Source organism: Oncorhynchus keta, chromosome 3 (genome assembly GCF_023373465.1).
Source record: "Oncorhynchus keta strain PuntledgeMale-10-30-2019 chromosome 3, Oket_V2, whole genome shotgun sequence".
Classification (NCBI taxonomy): Eukaryota; Metazoa; Chordata; class Actinopteri; order Salmoniformes; family Salmonidae; genus Oncorhynchus; species Oncorhynchus keta.
The window spans coordinates 26,977,570-27,005,107 of record NC_068423.1 but is presented as its reverse complement, the minus strand read 5'-3'; the positions used below and the strand labels follow the sequence as shown (position 1 = coordinate 27,005,107).

The following is a 27,538-nucleotide window of genomic DNA, read 5'->3' as shown; positions in this document are numbered from 1 at the left end:
AACCTACAGGGCCCAACCTACAGGGCCCAACCTACAGGGCCCAACCTACAGGGCCCAACCTACAGGGCCCAACCTACAGGGCCCAACCTACAGGGCCCAACCTACAGGGCCCAACCTACAGGGCCCAACCTACAGGGCCCAACCTACAGGGCCCAACCTACAGGGCCCAACCTACAGGGCCTGCTCCACGTGTCTCAAACACACAGGATAGATCACACACCTCAAGACTTTCCAAGCACACTCCCTCTACTCACGGATCAAGGCGTGGCTGGCGTCCTTGCAGAGCCCCAGCACGGTGCAGATAGTCTTGGGGTCGGCCTCCTGCAGCAGCAGCTTAATGATGGCCTGGCCGTAGGACTCGATCAGATCTTTACACTGGGCTGACAGGGAGGGCGGCAGCACAGAGCACACCTTCTCCAACACGCGCACCACATCTTGCTGAGAAGAGGGAGGAAGGAGTGGAAGAGCACCGGGGTCAGTTAGACTCAAATGAATCTCCTTCCCCAGACACGTCACGGCATTGGCTTAACCTCCCAACCAATAACCTCCCACAACACCTTCCCACTAACCCGGATAGTACACGTCTTCCATACGGGGTCTTGCCTCCATTTGGAGCCCCGCCTCGCAGTCATGTGATTCGCTCAAATTAAAATTATCACCTATACTTTACTTAATAAGATCACGCCCATAGAATGAAGAACTCCTATGAATGGTTGATGTCCCAGGGTTAAATGCTACGTGTAACAACTGTGTTGTTGTCTGTTCACACTGCTTTGCTTCATCTTGGTCAGGTCACAGTTGTAAATGAGAACTTGTTCTCAACTAGCCTACCTGGTTAAATAAAAGGTGAAATAAAAAAAATATGCACAAAATCCTGGGGATGAGGCCAGGTGTGACCAACACCATTTCATCTCACCTTCCTATAGAGAATTCTCATAAGACAACAACTTGGCTTATAAAAGGTAGCGAGCTAAGAGCTCCTTCGGCAGTGAGGATATAAAGGTAGCGAGCTAAGAGCTCCTTCGGCAGTGAGGATATAAAAGGTAGCGAGCTAAGAGCTCCTTCGGCAGTGAGGATATAAAGGTAGCGAGCTAAGAGCTCCTTCGGCAGTGAGGATATAAAAGGTAGCGAGCTAGGAGCTCCTTCGGCAGTGAGGATATAAAGGTAGCGAGCTAGGAGCTCCTTCGGCAGTGAGGATATAAAGGTAGCGAGCTAGGAGCTCCTTCGGCAGTGAGGATATAAAGGTAGCGAGCTAGGAGCTCCTTCGGCAGTGAGGATATAAAGGTAGCGAGCTAGGAGCTCCTTCGGCAGTGAGGATATAAAGGTAGCGAGCTAGGAGCTCCTTCGGCAGTGAGGATATAAAGGTAGCGAGCTAGGAGCTCCTTCAGCAGTGAGGATATAAAGGTAGCGAGCTAAGAGCTCCTTCAGCAGTGAGGATATAAAGGTAGCGAGCGAGGAGCTCCTTCAGCAGTGAGGATATAAAGGTAGCGAGCTAGGAGCTCCTTCAGCAGTGAGGATATAAAGGTAGCGAGCTAAGAGCTCCTTCAGCAGTGAGGATATAAAGGTAGCGAGCGAGGAGCTCCTTCAGCAGTGAGGATATAAAGGTAGCGAGCTAGGAGCTCCTTCAGCAGTGAGGATAAAGGTGGCGATCTAAGAGCTCCTTCAGCAGTGAGGATATAAAAGGTAGCGAGCTAGGAGCTCCTTCAGCAGTGAGGATATAAAGGTAGCGAGCTAAGAGCTCCTTCAGCAGTGAGGATATAAAGGTAGCGAGCTAAGAGCTCCTTCAGCAGTGAGGATATAAAGGTAGCGAGCTAAGAGCTCCTTCAGCAGTGAGGATATAAAGGTGGCGATCTAAGAGTTCCTTCAGCAGTGAGGATATAAAGGTGGCGATCTAAGAGCGCCTTCAGCAGTGAGGATATAGAGGTAGCTACCTAAGAGCGCCTTCAGCAGCGAAGATATGAAGACCGCTCTTCTCGGTCGGCGTGGCAGTTTGACAGCGTGTCCAACTCTGCAGAAGTCTTGTTTATTTTCAGCGTGTTTTAAGATGATCGCCGGGGTTACCTCTATGGCACCATGGCTGTATATTTTGGGACCGCTCCAGTCATTGATATTTGCGAAGCTACTCTCCAGCGGCCAGCCGGCTACCCTCCAGCGGCCAGCCGGCTACCCTCCAGCGGCCAGCCGGCTACCCTCCAGCGGCCAGCCGGCTACCCTCCAGCGGCCAGCCGGCTACCCTCCAGCGGCCAGCCGGCTACCCTCCAGCGGCCAGCCGGCTACCCTCCAGCGGCCAGCCGGCTACCCTCCAGCGGCCAGCCGGCTACCCTCCAGCGGCCAGCCGGCTACTCTCCAGCGGCCAGCCGGCTACTCTCCAGCGGCCAGCCGGCTACTCTCTAGTCAGTCTGTTCTGCTGATGTGTGTGTGTGTGTGTGTGGTACTCTATCCTACTCTTGTCCTTTTCAGCAGGGTTAATACCTGCCTGGTGCCCCATCCAAACCTTTAGCGGTGGTGTCAGAGGGGTGAAGATACAAAGTGAACTAGGGAAAAACAATATCTACTGCTGCTTGCACAGTAATAACCATCAAAGGGTCAGAGTAATGGGTGGCCCGAGGACACAGAGATAAGACGCATTGTACTAAATTCTTGTTCGTCCTCGACACACAGGACAAACGAGCCCACTTGGCCTCCTGTCTGGATTAACTGTGGCTTTTTAGCAGCAATATTCAAACTGAAATTGTGTTGATCATCCAGCATTGGCCAGAGGTGGAGAGCAATCACATTCATTTATAGATCTATCTATCTATCTATCCACATTCATTTATAGATCTATCTATCTATCCACATTCATTTATAGATCTATCTATCTATCCACATTCATTTATAGATCTATCTATCTATCCACATTCATTTATAGATCTATCTATCTATCCACATTCATTTATAGATCTATCTATCTATCCACATTCATTTATAGATCTATCTATCTATCCACATTCATTTATAGATCTATCCACATTCATTTATACATCTATCCACATTCATTTATACATCTATCCACATTCATTTATACATCTATCCACATTCATTTATATATCTATCTATCTATCCACATTCATTTATATATCTATCTATCTATCCACATTCATTTATATATCTATCTATCTATCCACATTCATTTATATATCTATCTATCTATCCACATTCATTTATATATCTATCTATCTATCCACATTCATTTATATATCTATCTATCTATCTATCCACATTCATTTATAGATCTATCTATCTATCCACATTCATTTATATATCTATCTATCTATCTATCCACATTCATTTATAGATCTATCTATCTATCCACATTCATTTATATATCTATCTATCTATCCACATTCATTTATATATCTATCTATCTATCCACATTCATTTATAGATCTATCTATCTATCCACATTCATTTATATATCTATCTATCTATCCACATTCATTTATATATCTATCTATCTATCCACATTCATTTATATATCTATCTATCTATCCACATTCATTTATATATCTATCTATCTATCCACATTCATTTATATATCTATCTATCTATCCACATTCATTTATAGATCTATCTATCTATCCACATTCATTTATATATCTATCTATCTATCCACATTCATTTATAGATCTATCTATCTATCCACATTCATTTATAGATCTATCTATCTATCCACATTCATTTATAGATCTATCTATCTATCCACATTCATTTATATATCTATCTATCTATCCACATTCATTTATAGATCTATCTATCTATCCACATTCATTTATAGATCTATCTATCTATCCACATTCATTTATATATCTATCTATCTATCCACATTCATTTATAGATCTATCTATCTATCCACATTCATTTATATATCTATCTATCTATCCACATTCATTTATAGATCTATCTATCTATCCACATTCATTTATAGATCTATCTATCTATCCACATTCATTTATAGATCTATCTATCTATCCACATTCATTTATATATCTATCTATCTATCTATCCACATTCATTTATAGATCTATCTATCTATCCACATTCATTTATAGATCTATCTATCTATCTATCCACATTCATTTATAGATCTATCTATCTATCTATCCACATTCATTTATAGATCTATCTATCTATCCACATTCATTTATAGATCTATCTATCTATCCACATTCATTTATATATCTATCTATCCACATTCATTTATATATCTATCTATCTACATTCATTTATATATCTATCTATCTATCTATCCACATTCATTTATAGATCTATCTATCTATCTATCCACATTCATTTATAGATCTATCTATCTATCCACATTCATTTATATATCTATCTATCTATCCACATTCATTTATATATCTATCTATCTATCCACATTCATTTATATATCTATCTATCTATCCACATTCATTTATATATCTATCTATCTATCCACATTCATTTATATATCTATCTATCTATCCACATTCATTTATATATCTATCTATCTATCCACATTCATTTATATATCTATCTATCTATCTATCCACATTCATTTATATATCTATCTATCTATCCACATTCATTTATAGATCTATCTATCTATCCACATTCATTTATAGATCTATCTATCTATCCACATTCATTTATAGATCTATCTATCTATCCACATTCATTTATATATCTATCTATCTATCCACATTCATTTATAGATCTATCTATCTATCCACATTCATTTATAGATCTATCTATCTATCCACATTCATTTATATATCTATCTATCTATCCACATTCATTTATAGATCTATCTATCTATCCACATTCATTTATATATCTATCTATCTATCCACATTCATTTATAGATCTATCTATCTATCCACATTCATTTATAGATCTATCTATCTATCCACATTCATTTATAGATCTATCTATCTATCCACATTCATTTATATATCTATCTATCTATCTATCCACATTCATTTATAGATCTATCTATCTATCCACATTCATTTATAGATCTATCTATCTATCTATCCACATTCATTTATAGATCTATCTATCTATCTATCCACATTCATTTATAGATCTATCTATCTATCCACATTCATTTATAGATCTATCTATCTATCCACATTCATTTATATATCTATCTATCCACATTCATTTATATATCTATCTATCTACATTCATTTATATATCTATCTATCTATCTATCCACATTCATTTATAGATCTATCTATCTATCCACATTCATTTATATATCTATCTACATTCATTTATATATCTATCTACATTCATTTATATATCTATCTATCTATCTATCCACATTCATTTATATATCTATCTATCTATCTATCCACATTCATTTATAGATCTATCTATCTATCTATCCACATTCATTTATAGATCTATCTATCTATCCACATTCATTTATATATCTATCTATCTATCTATCCACATTCATTTATAGATCTATCTATCTATCCACATTCATTTATATATCTATCTATCCACATTCATTTATAGATCTATCTATCTATCCACATTCATTTATATATCTATCTATCTATCTATCCACATTCATTTATAGATCTATCTATCTATCCACATTCATTTATATATCTATCCATCCACATTCATTTATAGATCTATCTATCTATCTATCCACATTCATTTATAGATCTATCTATCTATCCACATTCATTTATATATCTATCTATCTATCTATCCACATTCATTTATAGATCTATCTATCTATCCACATTCATTTATATATCTATCCACATTCATTTATATATCTATCCATCTATCTATCTATCCACATTCATTTATAGATCTATCTATCTATCCACATTCATTTATATATCTATCTATCTATCCACATTCATTTATATATCTATCTATCTATCCACATTCATTTATATATCTATCCACATTCATTTATATATCTATCCACATTCATTTATATATCTATCTATCTATCTATCCACATTCATTTATAGATCTATCTATCTATCCACATTCATTTATATATCTATCCATCCACATTCATTTATAGATCTATCTATCTATCTATCCACATTCATTTATAGATCTATCTATCTATCCACATTCATTTATATATCTATCCATCTATCTATCTATCCACATTCATTTATAGATCTATCTATCTATCCACATTCATTTATATATCTATCTATCTATCCACATTCATTTATATATCTATCTATCTATCCACATTCATTTATATATCTATCCACATTCATTTATATATCTATCCACATTCATTTATATATCTATCTATCTATCCACATTCATTTATAGATCTATCTATCTATCCACATTCATTTATATATCTATCTATCTATCTATCCACATTCATTTATAGATCTATCTATCTATCCACATTCATTTATATATCTATCTATCTATCTATCCACATTCATTTATATATCTATCCACATTCATTTATATATCTATCCATCTATCTATCTATCCACATTCATTTATAGATCTATCTATCTATCCACATTCATTTATATATCTATCTATCTATCTATCCACATTCATTTATATATCTATCCACATTCATTTATATATCTATCCATCTATCTATCTATCCACATTCATTTATAGATCTATCTATCTATCCACATTCATTTATATATCTATCTATCTATCTATCCACATTCATTTATATATCTATCTATCTATCCACATTCATTTATATATCTATCTATCTATCCACATTCATTTATAGATCTATCTATCTATCCACATTCATTTATATATCTATCTATCCACATTCATTTATAGATCTATCTATCTATCCACATTCATTTATATATCTATCCATCTATCCACATTCATTTATATATCTATCTATCTATCTACATTCATTTATATATCTATCTATCTATCCACATTCATTTATATATCTATCTATCTATACACATTCATTTATATATCTATCTATCTATACACATTCATTTATATATCTATCTATCTATACACATTCATTTATACATCTATCCACATTCATTTATCTATCTATCTATCTATCCACATTCATTTATAGATCTATCTATCTATCTATCCACATTCATTTATATATCTATCTATCTATCTATCCACATTCATTTATAGATCTATCTATCTATCCACATTCATTTATAGATCTATCTATCTATCCACATTCATTTATATATCTATCCATCTATCTATCTATCTATCCACATTCATTTATAGATCTATCTATCTATCCACATTCATTTATATATCTATCTATCTATCTATCACATTCATTTATATATCTATCTTCATTTATATATCTATCTATCTATCCACATTCATTTATAGATCTATCTATCTATCCACATTCATTTATATATCTATCTATCTATCCACATTCATTTATATATCTATCTATCTATCCACATTCATTTATAGATCTATCTATCTATCCACATTCATTTATAGATCTATCTATCCACATTCATTTATATATCTATCTATCCACATTCATTTATATATCTATCTATCCACATTCATTTATATATCTATCTATCTACATTCATTTATATATCTATCTATCTATCTATCCACATTCATTTATATATCTATCCATCTATCTTCATTTATATATCTATCTATCTACATTTTTATATATCTATCTATCTATCCACATTCATTTATATATCTATCTATCTATCCACATTCATTTATATATCTATCTATCTATCTATCCACATTCATTTATATATCTATCCATCTATCCACATTCATTTATATATCTATCTATCTATCCACATTCATTTATAGATCTATCTATCTATCTATCCACATTCATTTATATATCTATCTATCTATCTATCCACATTCATTTATATATCTATCTATCTATCCACATTCATTTATAGATCTATCTATCTATCCACATTCATTTATATATCTATCCATCTATCTATCTATCTATCCACATTCATTTATAGATCTATCTATCTATCCACATTCATTTATATATCTATCTATCTATCTATCCACATTCATTTATATATCTATCCACATTCATTTATATATCTATCTATCTATCCACATTCATTTATAGATCTATCTATCTATCCACATTCATTTATATATCTATCTATCTATCCACATTCATTTATATATCTATCTATCTATCCACATTCATTTATAGATCTATCTATCTATCCACATTCATTTATATATCTATCTATCCACATTCATTTATATATCTATCTATCTATCCACATTCATTTATATATCTATCTATCTACATTCATTTATATATCTATCTATCTATCTATCCACATTCATTTATATATCTATCCATCTATCCACATTCATTTATATATCTATCTATCTACATTCATTTATATATCTATCTATCTATCCACATTCATTTATATATCTATCTATCTATCCACATTCATTTATATATCTATCTATCTATCTATCCACATTCATTTATATATCTATCCATCTATCCACATTCATTTATATATCTATCTATCTATCCACATTCATTTATATATCTATCTATCTATCCACATTCATTTATATATCTATCTATCTATCCACATTCATTTATATATCTATCTATCTATCTATCCACATTCATTTATATATCTATCTATCTATCCACATTCATTTATCTATCTATCTATCTATCCACATTCATTTATATATCTATCTATCTATCTATCCACATTCATTTATATATCTATCTATCTATCCACATTCATTTATATATCTATCTATCTATCCACATTCATTTATATATCTATCTATCTATCTATCCACATTCATTTATATATCTATCTATCTATCCACATTCATTTATATATCTATCTATCTATCCACATTCATTTATATATCTATCTATCTATCTATCCACATTCATTTATATATCTATCTATCTATCCACATTCATTTATATATCTATCTATCTATCCACATTCATTTATATATCTATCTATCTATCCACATTCATTTATAGATCTATCTATCTATCCACATTCATTTATATATCTATCCATCTATCCACATTCATTTATATATCTATCTATCTACATTCATTTATATATCTATCTATCTATCCACATTCATTTATATATCTATCCATCTATCCACATTCATTTATAGATCTATCTATCTATCCACATTCATTTATATATCTATCTATCCACATTCATTTATATATCTATCTATCTACATTCATTTATATATCTATCTATCTATCTATCCACATTCATTTATATATCTATCCATCTATCCACATTCATTTATATATCTATCTATCTACATTCATTTATATATCTATCTATCTATCCACATTCATTTATATATCTATCTATCTATCCACATTCATTTATAGATCTATCTATCTATCCACATTCATTTATATATCCATCTATCCACATTCATTTATATATCTATCCATCTATCCACATTCATTTATATATCTATCTATCTATCCACATTCATTTATATATCTATCTATCTATCCACATTCATTTATATATCTATCTATCTATCTATCTATCTATCCACATTCATTTATATATCTATCTATCTATACACATTCATTTATATATCTATCTATCTATCTATACACATTCATTTATAGTGCTTTCCCCCCCACATGACAAAAACATAATTTATTGTAACTCCCTTACAAACAGCGTGAAGTTTCGGTCATACACCATATAGCAGGTCATGACTCATGAGCAACCTGTCAGGTGACCTACCTCAGTCTTCTCATCCCCCAGCATGCTCTCCACCTCCTTCATAATGAACTTGCACACGGTACACTGAGGGGAACCACGGGCACGCACCATGTTCTGGAGAACAGACAAGAGTCGGCGTAACTACAATAGGTCTTGGAACAAAATAAGTTGTGGTCCCGAAACGCATCGGTATAAAACTAGAATAGTAACCATGCCAACGGCATAACTACTTTACAAAACAAGTAGTCAGCGTGATTATTTAACTTTTTATGTTTAAGGAAATGTCCATGTTTTTCATATGGAGGAATGTAAGGGATGGTACAGTTGTACACGGACACTTGCCAGAACCTCTGGTACCGGTAGGTTACCTTGACAGCGTCCAGCTTAGTGGCAGGGACCAGTTTGACAGCAGGGACGGCCTTGGCAGCCACCAGGTTCATCATAGGGACAGAGCTCTTCACCTCTGCAGGGCAGAATTCAGCCCGGGAACAGATATCTTTAGGTTGCTGAGTGGGGAGAACGTCAGAATGGACAGTTAGAATGGTATGAATGTGTCTACAGACAATACATTTCATCACATGACATTAAGATGATGTATGGTGTACCAGTCCACTGTTCTATAGTCTCAGAGCCAGGCTATACCCTGTACCAGTCCACTGTTCTATAGTCTCAGAGCCAGGCTATACCCTGTACCAGTCCCCTGTTCTATAGTCTCAGAGCCAGGCTATACCCTGTACCAGTCCACTGTTCTATAGTCTCAGAGCCAGGCTATACCCTGTACCAGTCCACTGTTCTATAGTCTCAGAGCCAGGCTATACCCTGTACCAGTCCCCTGTTCTATAGTCTCAGAGCCAGGCTATACCCTGTACCAGTCCACTGTTCTATAGTCTCAGAGCCAGGCTATACCCTGTACCAGTCCACTGTTCTATAGTCTCAGAGCCAGGCTATACCCTGTACCAGTCCACTGTTCTATAGTCTCAGAGCCAGGCTATACCCTGTACCAGTCCTCTGTTCTATAGTCTCAGAGCCAGGCTATACCCTGTACCAGTCCACTGTTCTATAGTCTCAGAGCCAGGCTATACCCTGTACCAGTCCACTGTTCTATAGTCTCAGAGCCAGGCTATACCCTGTACCAGTCCACTGTTCTATAGTCTCAGAGCCAGGCTATACCCTGTACCAGTCCCCTGTTCTATAGTCTCAGAGCCAGGCTATACCCTGTACCAGTCCACTGTTCTATAGTCTCAGAGCCAGGCTATACCCTGTACCAGTCCCCTGTTCTATAGTCTCAGAGCCAGGCTATACCCTGTACCAGTCCACTGTTCCATAGTCTCAGAGCCAGGCTATACCCTGTACCAGTCCTCTGTTCTATAGTCTCAGAGCCAGGCTATACCCTGTACCAGTCCACTGTTCTATAGTCTCAGAGCCAGGCTATACCCTGTACCAGTCCACTGTTCTATAGTCTCAGAGCCAGGCTATACCCTGTACCAGTCCCCTGTTCCATAGTCTCAGAGCCAGGCTATACCCTGTACCAGTCCCCTGTTCCATAGTCTCAGAGCCAGGCTATACCCTGTACCAGTCCCCTGTTCCATAGTCTCAGAGCCAGGCTATACCCTGTACCAGTCCACTGTTCCATAGTCTCAGAGCCAGGCTATACCCTGTACCAGTCCCATAGTCTCAGAGCCAGGCTATACCCTGTACCAGTCCCCTGTTCTATAGTCTCAGAGCCAGGCTATACCCTGTACCAGTCCCCTGTTCTATAGTCTCAGAGCCAGGCTATACCCTGTACCAGTCCACTGTTCTATAGTCTCAGAGCCAGGCTATACCCTGTACCAGTCCTCTGTTCTATAGTCTCAGAGCCAGGCTATACCCTGTACCAGTCCCCTGTTCTATAGTCTCAGAGCCAGGCTATACCCTGTACCAGTCCACTGTTCTATAGTCTCAGAGCCAGGCTATACCCTGTACCAGTCCCCTGTTCTATAGTCTCAGAGCCAGGCTATACCCTGTACCAGTCCACTGTTCCATAGTCTCAGAGACAGGCTATACCCTGTACCAGTCCACTGTTCTATAGTCTCAGAGCCAGGCTATACCCTGTACCAGTCCCCTGTTCTATAGTCTCAGAGCCAGGCTATACCCTGTACCAGTCCACTGTTCTATAGTCTCAGAGCCAGGCTATACCCTGTACCAGTCCCCTGTTCCATAGTCTCAGAGCCAGGCTATACCCTGTACCAGTCCCCTGTTCTATAGTCTCAGAGCCAGGCTATACCCTGTACCAGTCCACTGTTCTATAGTCTCAGAGCCAGGCTATACCCTGTACCAGTCCACTGTTCTATAGTCTCAGAGCCAGGCTATACCCTGTACCAGTCCCCTGTTCTATAGTCTCAGAGCCAGGCTATACCCTGTACCAGTCCACTGTTCCATAGTCTCAGAGCCAGGCTATACCCTGTACCAGTCCACTGTTCTATAGTCTCAGAGCCAGGCTATACCCTGTACCAGTCCCCTGTTCTATAGTCTCAGAGCCAGGCTATACCCTGTACCAGTCCCCTGTTCTATAGTCTCAGAGCCAGGCTATACCCTGTACCAGTCCACTGTTCTATAGTCTCAGAGCCAGGCTATACCCTGTACCAGTCCCCTGTTCTATAGTCTCAGAGCCAGGCTATACCCTGTACCAGTCCACTGTTCTATAGTCTCAGAGCCAGGCTATACCCTGTACCAGTCCACTGTTCCATAGTCTCAGAGCCAGGCTATACCCTGTACCAGTCCACTGTTCTATAGTCTCAGAGCCAGGCTATACCCTGTACCAGTCCCCTGTTCTATAGTCTCAGAGCCAGGCTATACCCTGTACCAGTCCCCTGTTCTATAGTCTCAGAGCCAGGCTATACCCTGTACCAGTCCACTGTTCTATAGTCTCAGAGCCAGGCTATACCCTGTACCAGTCCCCTGTTCTATAGTCTCAGAGCCAGGCTATACCCTGTACCAGTCCACTGTTCTATAGTCTCAGAGCCAGGCTATACCCTGTACCAGTCCACTGTTCTATAGTCTCAGAGCCAGGCTATACCCTGTACCAGTCCACTGTTCCATAGTCTCAGAGCCAGGCTATACCCTGTACCAGTCCCCTGTTCTATAGTCTCAGAGCCAGGCTATACCCTGTACCAGTCCACTGTTCTATAGTCTCAGAGCCAGGCTATATATACCCTGTACCAGTCCCCTGTTCTATAGTCTCAGAGCCAGGCTATACCCTGTACCAGTCCACTGTTCTATAGTCTCAGAGCCAGGCTATACCCTGTACCAGTCCACTGTTCTATAGTCTCAGAGCCAGGCTATACCCTGTACCAGTCCACTGTTCCATAGTCTCAGAGCCAGGCTATACCCTGTACCAGTCCCATAGTCTCAGAGCCAGGCTATACCCTGTACCAGTCCACTGTTCTATAGTCTCAGAGCCAGGCTATACCCTGTACCAGTCCACTGTTCTATAGTCTCAGAGCCAGGCTATACCCTGTACCAGTCCACTGTTCTATAGTCTCAGAGCCAGGCTATACCCTGTACCAGTCCACTGTTCTATAGTCTCAGAGCCAGGCTATACCCTGTACCAGTCCACTGTTCTATAGTCTCAGAGCCAGGCTATACCCTGTACCAGTCCACTGTTCTATAGTCTCAGAGCCAGGCTATACCCTGTACCAGTCCCCTGTTCTATAGTCTCAGAGCCAGGCTATACCCTGTACCAGTCCACTGTTCTATAGTCTGAGCAGGAAGAAGAGGAGGAGAGAGCAGGAAGAAGAGGAGGAGAGAGCAGGAAGAAGAGGAGGAGAGAGCAGGAAGAAGAGGAGGAGAGAGCAGGAAGAAGAGGAGAGAGCGAGCGAGCGAGCGGAGGAGAGAGCAGGAAGAAGAGGAGAGAGCGAGCGAGCGAGCGGAGGAGCGAGCGGAGGAGAGAGCGAGCGAGCGAGCGAGCGAGCGAGCGAGAGGAGGAAGAGAGAGCGAGCGAGAGGAGGAAGAGAGAGCGAGCGAGAGGAGGAAGAGAGAGCGAGCGAGAGGAGGAAGAGAGAGCGAGCGAGAGGAGGAAGAGAGAGCGAGCGAGAGGAGGAAGAGAGAGCGAGCGAGAGGAGGAAGAGGAGGAGAGAGCAGGAGGAGGAAGAGGAGGAGAGAGCGGAGGAAGAGGTGCATGAATAGAGGGGAAAATAAAAACAAACTATTAAAAGATGTGAATGAAATCAGCAGGCTAGGAGGTGCTGTAGTCAGTCTGGATACACACACTAGATGTGAATGAAATCAGCAGGCTAGGAGGTGCTGTAGTCAGTCTGGATATACACACACACTAGATGTTTTATGACAAACATAGTGGTTCATTTCACCCATGTATAAACCTGTTAAGTAAATGTCAGGCAACACTGTGCAGAGACATTGGTTACAATTACACATCAGCAGAAGAGAACCCTCCAGTTTGGGGGGTTGAAAGCCAAAAGTGGTGCACTACATATATGAAACAGGATGTCATTTTGGACATGCCCTAGTGACTGACCATGGACATGAGCTGCAGGGCGATGAGAGGCGCGTACTGGCTGATATACTGCTTGCACTGAAACACAGGAGAAGACAAAAACAGTCAGAAACAAAGTCAGTGGAATCCAATTATCTTCCAGCTTCATAGATTGACCAACAAATACTTCCAATCAAATGTATTTATAAAGCTCTTGAATTAAATTTTAAAATTTAAAAAAATCCCAAGAAAAATGGGAACCTAGGAAGAAACCTAGAGAGGAACCAGGCTCTGGGGGGTGGCCGGTCCTCTTCTGGCTGTACCGGGTGGAGTTTATTAACCTAGAGAGGAACCAGGCTCTGAGGGGTGGCCGGTCCTCTTCTGGCTGTACCGGGTGGAGTTTATTAACCTAGAGAGGAACCAGGCTCTGAGGGGTGGCCGGTCCTCTTCTTGCTGTGCCGGGTAGAGAGGAACCAGGCTCTGACGGGTGGCCGGTCCTCTGGCTGTGCCGGGTAGAGAGGAACCAGGCTCTGAGGGGTGGCCGGTCCTCTTCTGGCTGTGCCGGGTAGAGATTATTAACCTAGAGAGGAACCAGGCTCTGAGGGATGGCCGGTCCTCTTCTGGCTGTGCCGGGTAGAGAGGAACCAGGCTATGAGGGGTGGCCAGTCCTCTTCTGGCTGTGCCGGGTGGAGAGGAACCAGGCTATGAGGGGTGGCCAGTCCTCTTCTGGCTGTGCCGGGTGGAGAGGAACCAGGTTATGAGGGATGGCCGGTCCTCTTCTGGCTGTGCCGGGTGGAGAGGAACCAGGCTCTGAGGGATGGCCGGTCCTCTTCTGGCTGTGCCGGGTAGAGAGGAACCAGGCTATGAGGGGTGGCCAGTCCTCTTCTGGCTGTGCCGGGTGGAGAGGAACCAGGTTATGAGGGATGGCCGGTCCTCTTCTGGCTGTGCCGGGTGGAGAGGAACCAGGCTCTGAGGGATGGCCGGTCCTCTTCTGGCTGTGCCGGGTGGAGAGGAACCAGGCTCTGAGGGATGGCCGGTCCTCTTCTGGCTGTGCCGGGTAGAGAGGAACCAGGCTATGAGGGGTGGCCAGTCCTCTTCTGGCTGTGCCGGGTAGAGAGGAACCAGGCTCTGAGGGGTGGCCGGTCCTCTTCTGGCTGTGCCGGGTGGAGAGGAACCAGGCTCTGAGGGATGGCTGGTCCTCTTCTGGCTGTACCGGGTAGAGAGGAACCAGGCTCTGAGGGGTGGCCGGTCCTCTTCTGGCTGTACCGGGTGGAGTTTATTAACCTAGAGAGGAACCAGGCTCTGAGGGGTGGCCGGTCCTCTTCTGGCTGTACCGGGTGGAGTTTATTAACCTAGAGAGGAACCAGGCTCTGAGGGGTGGCCGGTCCTCTTCTTGCTGTGCCGGGTAGAGAGGAACCAGGCTCTGACGGGTGGCCGGTCCTCTGGCTGTGCCGGGTAGAGAGGAACCAGGCTCTGAGGGGTGGCCGGTCCTCTTCTGGCTGTGCCGGGTAGAGATTATTAACCTAGAGAGGAACCAGGCTCTGAGGGATGGCCGGTCCTCTTCTGGCTGTGCCGGGTAGAGAGGAACCAGGCTATGAGGGGTGGCCAGTCCTCTTCTGGCTGTGCCGGGTGGAGAGGAACCAGGCTATGAGGGGTGGCCAGTCCTCTTCTGGCTGTGCCGGGTGGAGAGGAACCAGGTTATGAGGGATGGCCGGTCCTCTTCTGGCTGTGCCGGGTGGAGAGGAACCAGGCTCTGAGGGATGGCCGGTCCTCTTCTGGCTGTGCCGGGTAGAGAGGAACCAGGCTATGAGGGGTGGCCAGTCCTCTTCTGGCTGTGCCGGGTGGAGAGGAACCAGGTTATGAGGGATGGCCGGTCCTCTTCTGGCTGTGCCGGGTGGAGAGGAACCAGGCTCTGAGGGATGGCCGGTCCTCTTCTGGCTGTGCCGGGTGGAGAGGAACCAGGCTCTGAGGGATGGCCAGTCCTCTTCTGGCTGTGCCGGGTAGAGAGGAACCAGGCTATGAGGGGTGGCCAGTCCTCTTCTGGCTGTGCCGGGTAGAGAGGAACCAGGCTCTGAGGGGTGGCCGGTCCTCTTCTGGCTGTGCCGGGTAAAGAGGAACCAGGCTATGAGGGGTGGCCAGTCCTCTTCTGGCTGTGCCGGGTAGAGAGGAACCAGGCTATGAGGGGTGGCCAGTCCTCTTCTGGCTGTGCCGGGTAGAGAGGAACCAGGCTCTGAGGGGTGGCCAGTCCTCTTCTGGCTGTACCGGGTAGAGAGGAACCAGGCTCTGAGGGGTGGCCGGTCCTCTTCTGGCTGTGCCGGGTAGAGAGGAACCAGGCTATGAGGGGTGGCCAGTCCTCTTCTGGCTGTGCCGGGTGGAGAGGAACCAGGCTATGAGGGGTGGCCAGTCCTCTTCTGGCTGTGCCGGGTGGAGAGGAACCAGGTTATGAGGGATGGCCGGTCCTCTTCTGGCTGTGCCGGGTGGAGAGGAACCAGGCTCTGAGGGATGGCCGGTCCTCTTCTGGCTGTGCCGGGTAGAGAGGAACCAGGCTATGAGGGGTGGCCAGTCCTCTTCTGGCTGTGCCGGGTGGAGAGGAACCAGGTTATGAGGGATGGCCGGTCCTCTTCTGGCTGTGCCGGGTGGAGAGGAACCAGGCTCTGAGGGATGGCCGGTCCTCTTCTGGCTGTGCCGGGTGGAGAGGAACCAGGCTCTGAGGGATGGCCGGTCCTCTTCTGGCTGTGCCGGGTAGAGAGGAACCAGGCTATGAGGGGTGGCCAGTCCTCTTCTGGCTGTGCCGGGTAAAGAGGAACCAGGCTATGAGGGGTGGCCAGTCCTCTTCTGGCTGTGCCGGGTGGAGAGGAACCAGGCTATGAGGGGTGGCCGGTCCTCTTCTGGCTGTGCCGGGTAGAGAGGAACCAGGCTCTGAGGGGTGGCCGGTCCTCTTCTGGCTGTGCCGGGTGGAGATTATTAAGGCTCGACTGTTCAACATGTCCGAACATTCATAGAGAACCAGCAGGGTCCAATGAACCAACTATTGCATTAAACCAGATGGCGACTAGAGTTTGAAGTGTAAATTAGATTACTACTTCCATTGTTGGATGACTCACAATATTCACTCCACCGAACTCGTTTTAAAACCCAGTCCTCTCACTAACTCCTAGCTAGATAACTACGTAGTCCTCTCACCAGGTCACACTGGTCCTGGATCTGTAACTAGATAACAAGGCCTCTCACCATGTCAGAGATTCCAGGCCCCAGCAGGTCACACTGGTCCTGGGTCTGTAACTAACTAGATAACAAGGCCTCTCACCATGTCAGCGATTCCAGGCCCCAGCAGGTCACACTGGTCCTGGGTCTGTAACTAACTAGATAACAAGGCCTCTCACCATGTCAGAGATTCCAGGCCCCAGCAGGTCACACTGGCTCTGGATCCGTTCGATCAGAGAGTTGACGAAGGTAGTGTTGCTCTTCGCCTCGCCCTGGAAGTCTGTGATGAATTTCACACAGTCCTCACACAAGTCTCCAGTCTGCTACAGGGGACAGAAGACACTCAGTGACGAAAGGAGTAGCAGTTACACACACACACACGTCTCCAGTCTGCTACAGGGGACAGAAGACACTCACTAGTGACTAAAGGAGTAGCAGTTACATCTACACACACACGAAATCAGTGACAGTTTAAAGTTGGTACTGGGGTCATGTTCAGTAGTGAAATAACAGTTTGGAATGGGAAAGAACAGCCAGAATTTGATCAATAAGACAGATTTCAGTTGAAAATATTTACTGAACATAACTTATGTGCAGCTATGCTGGGCACCATAGTAAATTCTAAATCTAACTATTTTGTAAAGTCCTCTAACAATTACACCGAAACCCAATTCCTAGACACCAAAGACCAGAATTACGACCCCCAAAATTCTATGACGACTGGCGTACCTGTTTAGGAACCTCTTGCTTGGTGTTCTCCTGGGCCTGGGGGTAGAGGAGCCCAGGGACGTTGAGGAGGAAGGGGGCGACCCTCTGGGCCAGGTCTTCCTGAGGAATCTCATTGGACGTGAGAGGTGGGATCTGGTTAGACTGGATCTGAGACTGGAGTCTGGCCAGGGCTGCCTGCTGGGAGCCACACAGGCCTATGGCGCCACACACCACCTGAGGGTTCTCCTGGAATCCAGAAACAGACTCTGGTCACTACAATCCATAGATCTCACTAGCCACCATTACGTCACTACTGGAACGCACACTATAATAAACTCCGGGTCGGTTTCCCACTTCACAGACCCAGATCAGGCCGAGGCCTGGACTAAAACTATTTCCATTGAAAGTGTTTGAGTCCAGGAACAGGGTTAATCTATATGCAGCTGGCATCCTAAATGCAATTCATTACCTACCTAGTCCCCCCCAGAACAGCTACAGTGTTCCCTAGTCCCCCAGAACAGCTACAGTGTTCCCTAGTCCCCCCAGAACAGCTACAGTGTTCCCTAGTCCCCCAGAACAGCTACCATGTTCCCTAGTCGTCGTCGTCGTCCCCCACAGAACAGCTACAGTGTTCCCTAGTTGTCGTCCCCCCCACAGAACAGCCACCATGTTCCCTAGTTGTCGTCCCCCCACAGAACAGCTACCATGTTCCCTAGTCCCCCCCACAGAACAGCTACCATGTTCCCTAGTCGTCGTCCCCCCACAGAACAGCTACAGTGTTCCCTAGTCCCCCCCACAGAACAGCTACCATGTTCCCTAGTCGTCGTCGTCGTCCCCCACAGAACAGCTACCATGTTCCCTAGTTGTCCCCCCCCCACAGAACAGCTACCATGTTCCTAGTCGTCCCCCCCACAGAACAGCTACCATGTTCCCTAGTCGTCGTCGTCCCCCACAGAACAGCTACCATGTTCCCTAGTCCCCCCCACAGAACAGCTACCATGTTCCCTAGTCCCCCCACAGAACAGCTACAGTGTTCCCTAGTCCCCCCACAGAACAGCTACCATGTTCCCTAGTCGTCGTCGTCGTCCCCCCACAGAACAGCTACCATGTTCCCTAGTTGTCCCCCCACAGAACAGCTACCATGTTCCCTAGTTGGTCCCCCCACAGAACAGCTACCATGTTCCTAGTCGTCGTCGTCCCCCACAGAACAGCTACCATGTTCCCTAGTTGTCCCCCCACAGAACAGCTACCATGTTCCCTAGTTGTCGTCCCCCCACAGAACAGCTACCATGTTCCCTAGTTGTCGTCCCCCCACAGAACAGCTACCATGTTCCCTAGTTGTCGTCCCCCCACAGAACAGCTACCATGTTCCCTAGTTGTCGTCCCCCCACAGAACAGCTACCATGTTCCCTAGTTGTCCCCCCACAGAACAGCTACCATGTTCCCTAGTTGTCGTCCCCCACAGAACAGCTACCATGTTCCCTAGTCGTCGTCCCCCACAGAACAGCTACCATGTTCCCTAGTCGTCGTCGTCCCCCACAGAACAGCTACAGTGTTCCCTAGTTGTCGTCCCCCCGACAGAACAGCTGCCATGTTCCCTAGTCGTCGTCCCCCACAGAACAGCTACCATGTTCCCTAGTTGTCGTCCCCCCCCACAGAACAGCTACCATGTTCCCTAGTTGTCGTCCCCCCACAGAACAGCTACCATGTTCCCAAGTCGTCGTCCCCCCCACAGAACAGCTACCATGTTCCCTAGTCGTCGTCCCCCCACAGAACAGCTACAGTGTTCCCTAGTCCCCCCCACAGAACAGCTACCATGTTCCCTAGTTGTCGTCCCCCACAGAACAGCTACCATGTTCCCTAGTTGTCGTCCCCCCACAGAACAGCTACCAGTGTTCCCTAGTCGTCGTCGTCGTCGTCCCCCCACAGAACCGCTACCATGTTCCCTAGTTGTCGTCCCCCCACAGAACAGCTACCATGTTCCCTAGTTGTCGTCCCCCACAGAACAGCTACCATGTTCCCTAGTTGTCGTCCCCCACAGAACAGCTACCAGTGTTCCCTAGTTGTCCGTCCCCCACAGAACAGCTACCATGTTCCCTAGTTGTCGTCCCCCCACAGAACAGCTACCATGTTCCCTAGTTGTCGTCCCCCCACAGAACAGCTACCATGTTCCCTAGTTGTCGTCCCCCCACAGAACAGCTACCAGTGTTCCCTAGTTGTCGTCCCCCCACAGAACAGCTACCATGTTCCCTAGTTGTCGTCCCCCCACAGAACAGCTACCATGTTCCCTAGTTGTCGTCCCCCCACAGAACAGCTACCAGTGTTCCCTAGTCGTCGTCGTCGTCGTCCCCCACAGAACAGCTACCATGTTCCCTAGTTGTCGTCCCCCACAGAACAGCTACCATGTTCCCTAGTTGTCGTCCCCCACAGAACAGCTACCATGTTCCCTAGTTGTCGTCCCCCACAGAACAGCTACCAGTGTTCCCTAGTTGTCCGTCCCCCACAGAACAGCTACCATGTTCCCTAGTTGTCGTCCCCCACAGAACAGCTACCATGTTCCCTAGTTGTCGTCCCCCACAGAACAGCTACCATGTTCCCTAGTTGTCGTCCCCCACAGAACAGCTACCAGTGTTCCCTAGTTGTCCGTCCCCCCCACGGAACAGCTACCATGTTCCCTAGTTGTCGTCCCCCACAGAACAGCTACCATGTTCCCTAGTTGTCGTCCCCCCACAGAACAGCTACCATGTTCCCTAGTTGTCGTCCCCCACAGAACAGCTACTAGTGTTCCCTAGTTGTCCGTCCCCCCCACAGAACAGCTACCATGTTCCCTAGTTGTCGTCCCCCCACAGAACAGCTACCATGTTCCCTAGTTGTCCCCCCCCACAGAACAGCTACCAGTGTTCCCTAGTTGTCCCCCACAGAACAGCTACCATGTTCCCTAGTTGTCGTCCCCCACAGAACAGCTACCAGTGTTCCCTAGTTGTCGTCCCCCACAGAACAGCTACCAGTGTTCCCTAGTTGTCGTCCCCCACAGAACAGCTACCATGTTCCCTAGTCGTCCCCCCCACAGAACAGCTACCATGTTCCCTAGTTGTCCCCCCCACAGAACAGCTACCATGTTCCCTAGTTGTCGTCCCCCCACAGAACAGCTACCATGTTCCCTAGTTGTCGTCCCCCACAGAACAGCTACCATGTTCCCTAGTCGTCGTCCCCCCACAGAACAGCTACCATGTTCCCTAGTTGTCCCCCCCCACAGAACAGCTACCATGTTCCCTAGTTGTCCCCCCCACAGAACAGCTACCATGTTCCCTAGTTGTCCCCCCACAGAACAGCTACCATGTTCCCTAGTTGTCGTCCCCCCACAGAACAGCTACAGTGTTCCCTAGTTGTCCCCCCACAGAACAGCTACAGTGTTCCCTAGTTGTCCCCCCACAGAACAGCTACCATGTTCCCTAGTTGTCGTCCCCCCCACAGAACAGCTACCATGTTCCCTAGTTGTCGTCCCCCCACAGAACAGCTACCATGTTCCCTAGTTGTCGTCCCCCCACAGAACAGCTACCATGTTCCCTAGTCGTCGCCCCCCACAGAACAGCTACCATGTTCCCTAGTTGTCCCCCCACAGAACAGCTACCATGTTCCCTAGTTGTCCCCCACAGAACAGCTACCATGTTCCCTAGTTGTCGTCCCCCCACAGAACAGCTACAGTGTTCCCTAGTTGTCCCCCCCACAGAACAGCTACAGTGTTCCCTAGTTGTCCCCCCACAGAACAGCTACCATGTTCCCTAGTTGTCGTCCCCCCACAGAACAGCTACCATGTACCCTAGTTGTCGTCCCCCCCCACAGAACAGCTACCATGTTCCCTAGTTGTCGTCCCCCCACAGAACAGCTACCATGTTCCCTAGTTGTCCCCCCCACAGAACAGCTACCATGTTCCCTAGTTGTCGTCCCCCCCCACAGAACAGCTACCATGTTCCCTAGTTGTCGTCCCCCCACAGAACAGCTACCATGTTCCCTAGTCGTCGTTGTCGTCCGTCCCCACAGAACAGCTACCATGTTCCCTAGTTGTCGTCCCCCCACAGAACAGCTACCATGTTCCTAGTCGTCCCCCCCCTCTACAGAACAGCTACCATGTTCCCTAGTCGTCGTCCCCCACAGAACAGCTACCATGTTCCCTAGTTGTCGTCCCCCCACAGAACAGCTACCATGTTCCCTAGTTGTCGTCCCCCACAGAACAGCTACCATGTTCCCTAGTCGTCCCCCCCACAGAACAGCTACCATGTTCCCTAGTCGTCCCCCCACAGAACAGCTACCATGTTCCCTAGTCGTCCCCCACAGAACAGCTACCATGTTCCCTAGTCGTCCCCCACAGAACAGCTACCATGTTCCCTAGTTGACCCCCCACAGAACAGCTACCATGTTCCCTAGTTGTCGTCCCCCCCCACAGAACAGCTACCGTGTTCCCTAGTCGTCGTCCCCCCCACAGAACAGCTACCATATTCCCTAGTTGTCCCCCCACAGAACAGCTACCATGTTCCCTAGTTGTCCCCCCCACAGAACAGCTACCATGTTCCCTAGTCCCCCCACAGAACAGCTACCATGTTCCCTAGTCGTCGTCGTCCCCCACAGAACAGCTACCATGTTCCCTAGTCGTCGTCCCCCCACAGAACAGCTACAGTGTTCCCTAGTTGTCGTCCCCCCACAGAACAGCTACCGTGTTCCTAGTTGTCGCCCCCCACAGAACAGCTACCGTGTTCCTAGTTGTCGCCCCCCACAGAACAGCTACCATGTTCCCTAGTCGTCGCCCCCCCACAGAACAGCTACCATGTTCCCTAGTCGTCGTCCCCCCCAGAACAGCTACCATGTTCCCTAGTCGTCCCCCCACAGAACAGCTACCATGTTCCCTAGTCGTCGTCCCCCCCCACAGAACAGCTACCATGTTCCCTAGTTGGATTGATTCTGAATAACAAATGTTTCTCTCTCGGTTTGTGTGTGTGTGTGTGTGTGTGTACCAGCTCTCCAGCGATGATACCAATGAGGATAGGGTAGTAGGCGTCCACCAACTCTTTACACTGTGCAGCCACGGTCTTGTCAGGGATCAGATGACAGGCCTTTTCCAGGACGCTCAGGATCTCACCCTAGAGGACATGAACATCAGCTTAGAGCCCCCCAGCCTCAGACCCCCACTACGTGGAACGGTTGGCCCCCCAGCCTCAGACCCCCACTACGTGGAACGGTTGGCCCCCCAGCCTCAGACCCCCACTACGTGGAACGGTTGGCCCCCCAGCCTCAGACCCCCACTACGTGGAACGGTTGGCCCCCCAGCCTCAGACCCCCACTACGTGGAACGGTTGGCCCCCCAGCCTCAGACCCCCACTACGTGGAACGGTTGGCCCCCCAGCCTCAGACCCCCACTACGTGGAACGTTGGCCCCCAGCCTCAGACCCCCACTACGTGGAACGGTTGGCCCCCCAGCCTCAGACCCCCACTACGTGGAACGGTTGGCCCCCAGCCTCAGACCCCCACTCTGTGGAGCCATGCCCCCCCCCAGCCTCAGACCCCCACTCTGTGGAGCCATGCCCCCCAGCCTCAGACCCCCACTCTGTGGAGCCCAGCAGTTCCATGTATTAGGCCCTATTCCAGATATAGCACCCGATTCAACTAATCATCAAGCCTTTCACTACGTAAATCATGTCTTTAAGGAATACCTAGGATAGGATAAGTAATCCTTCTCACACCCCCCTTTAAGGAATACCTAGGATAGGATAAAGTAATCCTTCTCACCCCCCCTAAAAGATTTAGATGCACTATTGTAAAGTGGCTGTTTCACTGGATGTCATAAGGTGAATGCACCAATTTGTAAGTCGCTCTGGATAAGAGCGTCTGCTAAATGACTTAAATGTAATGTAAATGTAACTAGTTCAGGACTACAACAATTTTTTAAAATGAGGATCCCCTGGGAGAAGCTATAACAACACTACTCAGCCATAATGCACCATCTTAGGCAGCGTAGCCTAGTGGTTAGAGCGTTGGACTAGTAACCGGAAGGTTGCGAGTTCAAACCCCCGAGCTGACAAGGTACAAATCTGTCGTTCTGCCCCTGAACAGGCAGTTAACCCACTGTTCCCAGGCCGTCATTGAAAATAAGAATATGTTCTTAACTGACTTGCCTGGTTAAATAAAGGTAAAATAAATAAATAAAATAAACTCATTCATCTGGGAGCGAAACAGTTATGCCACATCTGTACCACTATGGTGTACACTGGATAGAAGATAGTTTGGCAGAGCATGAATTTGTTTCCAGCAACAACAAAACAAACAGGGAACTTCCCCACATTCATCCTCCATGACTCACCTGAGTAGCGTTGTTGTTCAGCAGCTGGTCCACCGCTATCAGCAACCCCTTACACAGGTCACATGGCACAGATTTCTGAAACAGGGAGGAGGAAGTTGATTAGGGTAGCAAAACCAAGGCCAGGCTAAACAATGCCCCGCTGTTCATCCTGTTCACCCCCCCCCCCAAAGAGACAATACACAGATAAAGTATAGACTCGAGTCTCACCATCTGGGGTTGGTTCCATACGTTCTGTTGACAGTGGACCACGGCACCACAAATAGAGGCAGTCTTCACATTGTGGCACCAGTAGGGAGGACCACGGGCACACTGTTCAGTCCCCAACAGAGGGGTGGCGACGGCTAGGAGAGAGTAGACACTAGTTACCCACTGTTCAGTCCCCAACAGAGGGGTGGCGACGGCTAGGAGAGAGTAGACACTAGTTACACACTGTTCAGTACCCAACAGAGGGGTGGCGACGGCTAGGAGAGAGTAGACACTAGTTACCCACTGTTCAGTACCCAACAGAGGGGTGGTGACGGCTAGGAGACACTGTTCAGTACCCAACAGAGGGGTGGTGACGGCTAGGAGACACTGTTCAGTACCCAACAGAGGGGTGGTGACGGCTAGGAGACACTGTTCAGTACCCAACAGAGGGGTGGTGACGGCTAGGAGACACTGTTCAGTACCCAACAGAGGGGTGGTGACGGCTAGGAGACACTGTTCAGTAACCAACAGAGTGGTGGTGATGGCTAGGAGACACTGTTCAGTACCCAACAGAGGGGTGATGGCTAGGAGACACTGTTCAGTACCCAACAGAGGGGTGGTGACGGCTAGGAGACACTGTTCAGTACCCAACAGAGGGGTGAGGGCTAGGAGACACTGTTCAGTACCCAACAGAGGGGTGGTGACGGCTAGGAGACACTGTTCAGTAACCAACAGAGTGGTGGTGATGGCTAGGAGACACTGTTCAGTACCCAACAGAGGGGTGGTGACGGCTAGGAGACACTGTTCAGTACCCAACAGAGGGGTGAGGGCTAGGAGACACTGTTCAGTACCCAACAGAGGGGTGACGGCTAGGAGACACTGTTCAGTACCCAACAGAGGGGTGACGGCTAGGAGACACTGTTCAGTACCCAACAGAGGGGTGGTGACGGCTAGGAGACACTGTTCAGTACCCAACAGAGGGGTGACGGCTAGGAGACACTGTTCAGTACCCAACAGAGGGGTGACGGCTAGGAGACACTGTTCAGTACCCAACAGAGGGGTGGTGACGGCTAGGAGACACTGTTCAGTACCCAACAGGGTGGTGACGGCTAGGAGACACTGTTCAGTACCCAACAGGGTGGTGACGGCTAGGAGACACTGTTCAGTACCCAACAGAGGGGTGACGGCTAGGAGACACTGTTCAGTACCCAACAGAGGGGTGGTGACGGCTAGGAGACACTGTTCAGTACCCAACAGAGGGGTGGTGACGGCTAGGAGACACTGTTCAGTACCCAACAGAGGGGTGGTGACGGCTAGGAGACACTGTTCAGTACCCAACAGAGGGGTGGTGACGGCTAGGAGACACTGTTCAGTACCCAACAGAGGGGTGGTGACGGCTAGGAGACACTGTTCAGTACCCAACAGAGGGGTGGTGACGGCTAGGAGACACTGTTCAGTACCCAACAGAGGGGTGGTGACGGCTAGGAGACACTGTTCAGTACCCAACAGAGGGGTGGTGACGGCTAGGAGACACTGTTCAGTACCCAACAGAGGGGTGACGGCTAGGAGACACTGTTCAGTACCCAACAGAGGGGTGGTGACGGCTAGGAGACACTGTTCAGTACCCAACAGAGGGGTGGTGACGGCTAGGAGACACTGTTCAGTACCCAACAGAGGGGTGGTGACGGCTAGGAGACACTGTTCAGTACCCAACAGAGGGGTGAGGGCTAGGAGACACTGTTCAGTACCCAACAGAGGGGTGGTGATGGCTAGGAGACACTGTTCAGTACCCAACAGAGTGGTGACGGCTAGGAGACACTGTTCAGTACCCAACAGAGTGGTGAGGGCTAGGAGACACTGTTCAGTACCCAACAGAGTGGTGGTGACGGCTAGGAGACACTGTTCAGTCCCCAACAGAGTGGTGGTGACGGCTAGGAGACACTGTTCAGTACCCAACAGAGGGGTGACGGCTAGGAGACACTGTTCAGTACCCAACAGAGGGGTGGTGACGGCTAGGAGACACTGTTCAGTACCCAACAGAGGGGTGAGGGCTAGGAGACACTGTTCAGTACCCAACAGAGGGGTGACGGCTAGGAGACACTGTTCAGTACCCAACAGAGGGGTGACGGCTAGGAGACACTGTTCAGTACCCAACAGAGGGGTGGTGACGGCTAGGAGACACTGTTCAGTACCCAACAGAGGGGTGGTGACGGCTAGGAGACACTGTTCAGTACCCAACAGAGGGGTGGTGACGGCTAGGAGACACTGTTCAGTACCCAACAGAGGGGTGGTGACGGCTAGGAGACACTGTTCAGTACCCAACAGAGGGGTGGTGACGGCTAGGAGACACTGTTCAGTACCCAACAGAGGGGTGGTGACGGCTAGGAGACACTGTTCAGTACCCAACAGAGGGGTGGTGACGGCTAGGAGACACTGTTCAGTACCCAACAGAGGGGTGGTGACGGCTAGGAGACACTGTTCAGTACCCAACAGAGGGGTGACGGCTAGGAGACACTGTTCAGTACCCAACAGAGTGGTGAGGGCTAGGAGACACTGTTCAGTACCCAACAGAGTGGTGACGGCTAGGAGACACTGTTCAGTCCCCAACAGAGTGGTGGTGACGGCTAGGAGACACTGTTCAGTACCCAACAGAGGGGTGACGACGGCTAGGAGACACTGTTCAGTACCCAACAGAGGGGTGACGGCTAGGAGACACTGTTCAGTCCCCAACAGAGTGGTGGTGACGGCTAGGAGACACTGTTCAGTACCCAACAGAGGGGTGACGGCTAGGAGACACTGTTCAGTACCCAACAGAGGGGTGACGGCTAGGAGACACTGTTCAGTACC

General features: G+C 46.7%; 1 protein-coding gene and 1 long non-coding RNA gene across 8 annotated transcripts in view; one reads left to right on the top strand and one right to left on the bottom strand.

Moving 5' to 3' along the window:
• Nucleotides 1-27,538, bottom strand: part of psap (prosaposin) — a 41,232-nt gene that overhangs the window by 3,358 nt on the left and 10,336 nt on the right. Inside the window, exons 2-10 of one of the 4 annotated variants that reach the window (XM_052494943.1) lie at nucleotides 24,713-24,846; nucleotides 24,506-24,580; nucleotides 23,163-23,288; nucleotides 18,175-18,399; nucleotides 17,625-17,768; nucleotides 14,284-14,340; nucleotides 10,139-10,276; nucleotides 9,792-9,884; nucleotides 255-438 (exon numbers count right to left, since the gene is read on the bottom strand). In XM_052494943.1, the coding sequence (XP_052350903.1) occupies nucleotides 255-438; nucleotides 9,792-9,884; nucleotides 10,139-10,276; nucleotides 14,284-14,340; nucleotides 17,625-17,768; nucleotides 18,175-18,399; nucleotides 23,163-23,288; nucleotides 24,506-24,580; nucleotides 24,713-24,846 (1,176 nt within the window). Of the gene's footprint in view, nucleotides 1-254; nucleotides 439-9,791; nucleotides 9,885-10,138; nucleotides 10,277-14,283; nucleotides 14,341-17,624; nucleotides 17,769-18,174; nucleotides 18,400-23,162; nucleotides 23,289-24,505; nucleotides 24,581-24,712; nucleotides 24,907-27,538 lie in introns of all 4 variants that reach the window. The other 3 variants (XM_052494944.1, XM_052494942.1, XM_052494932.1) reach the window with 3 other exon arrangements.
• LOC127915260 (uncharacterized) lies at nucleotides 445-1,928 on the top strand. 4 transcript variants are annotated; one of them, XR_008090828.1, is made up of 3 exons: nucleotides 445-1,083; nucleotides 1,125-1,444; nucleotides 1,485-1,928. It is a non-coding gene; the product is annotated as an uncharacterized LOC127915260 (long non-coding RNA). The 4 variants fall into 4 exon arrangements; XR_008090823.1 differs by having other exon boundaries at nucleotides 445-1,404; nucleotides 1,485-1,524; nucleotides 1,684-1,928; XR_008090813.1 differs by having other exon boundaries at nucleotides 445-1,444; nucleotides 1,485-1,604; nucleotides 1,684-1,928.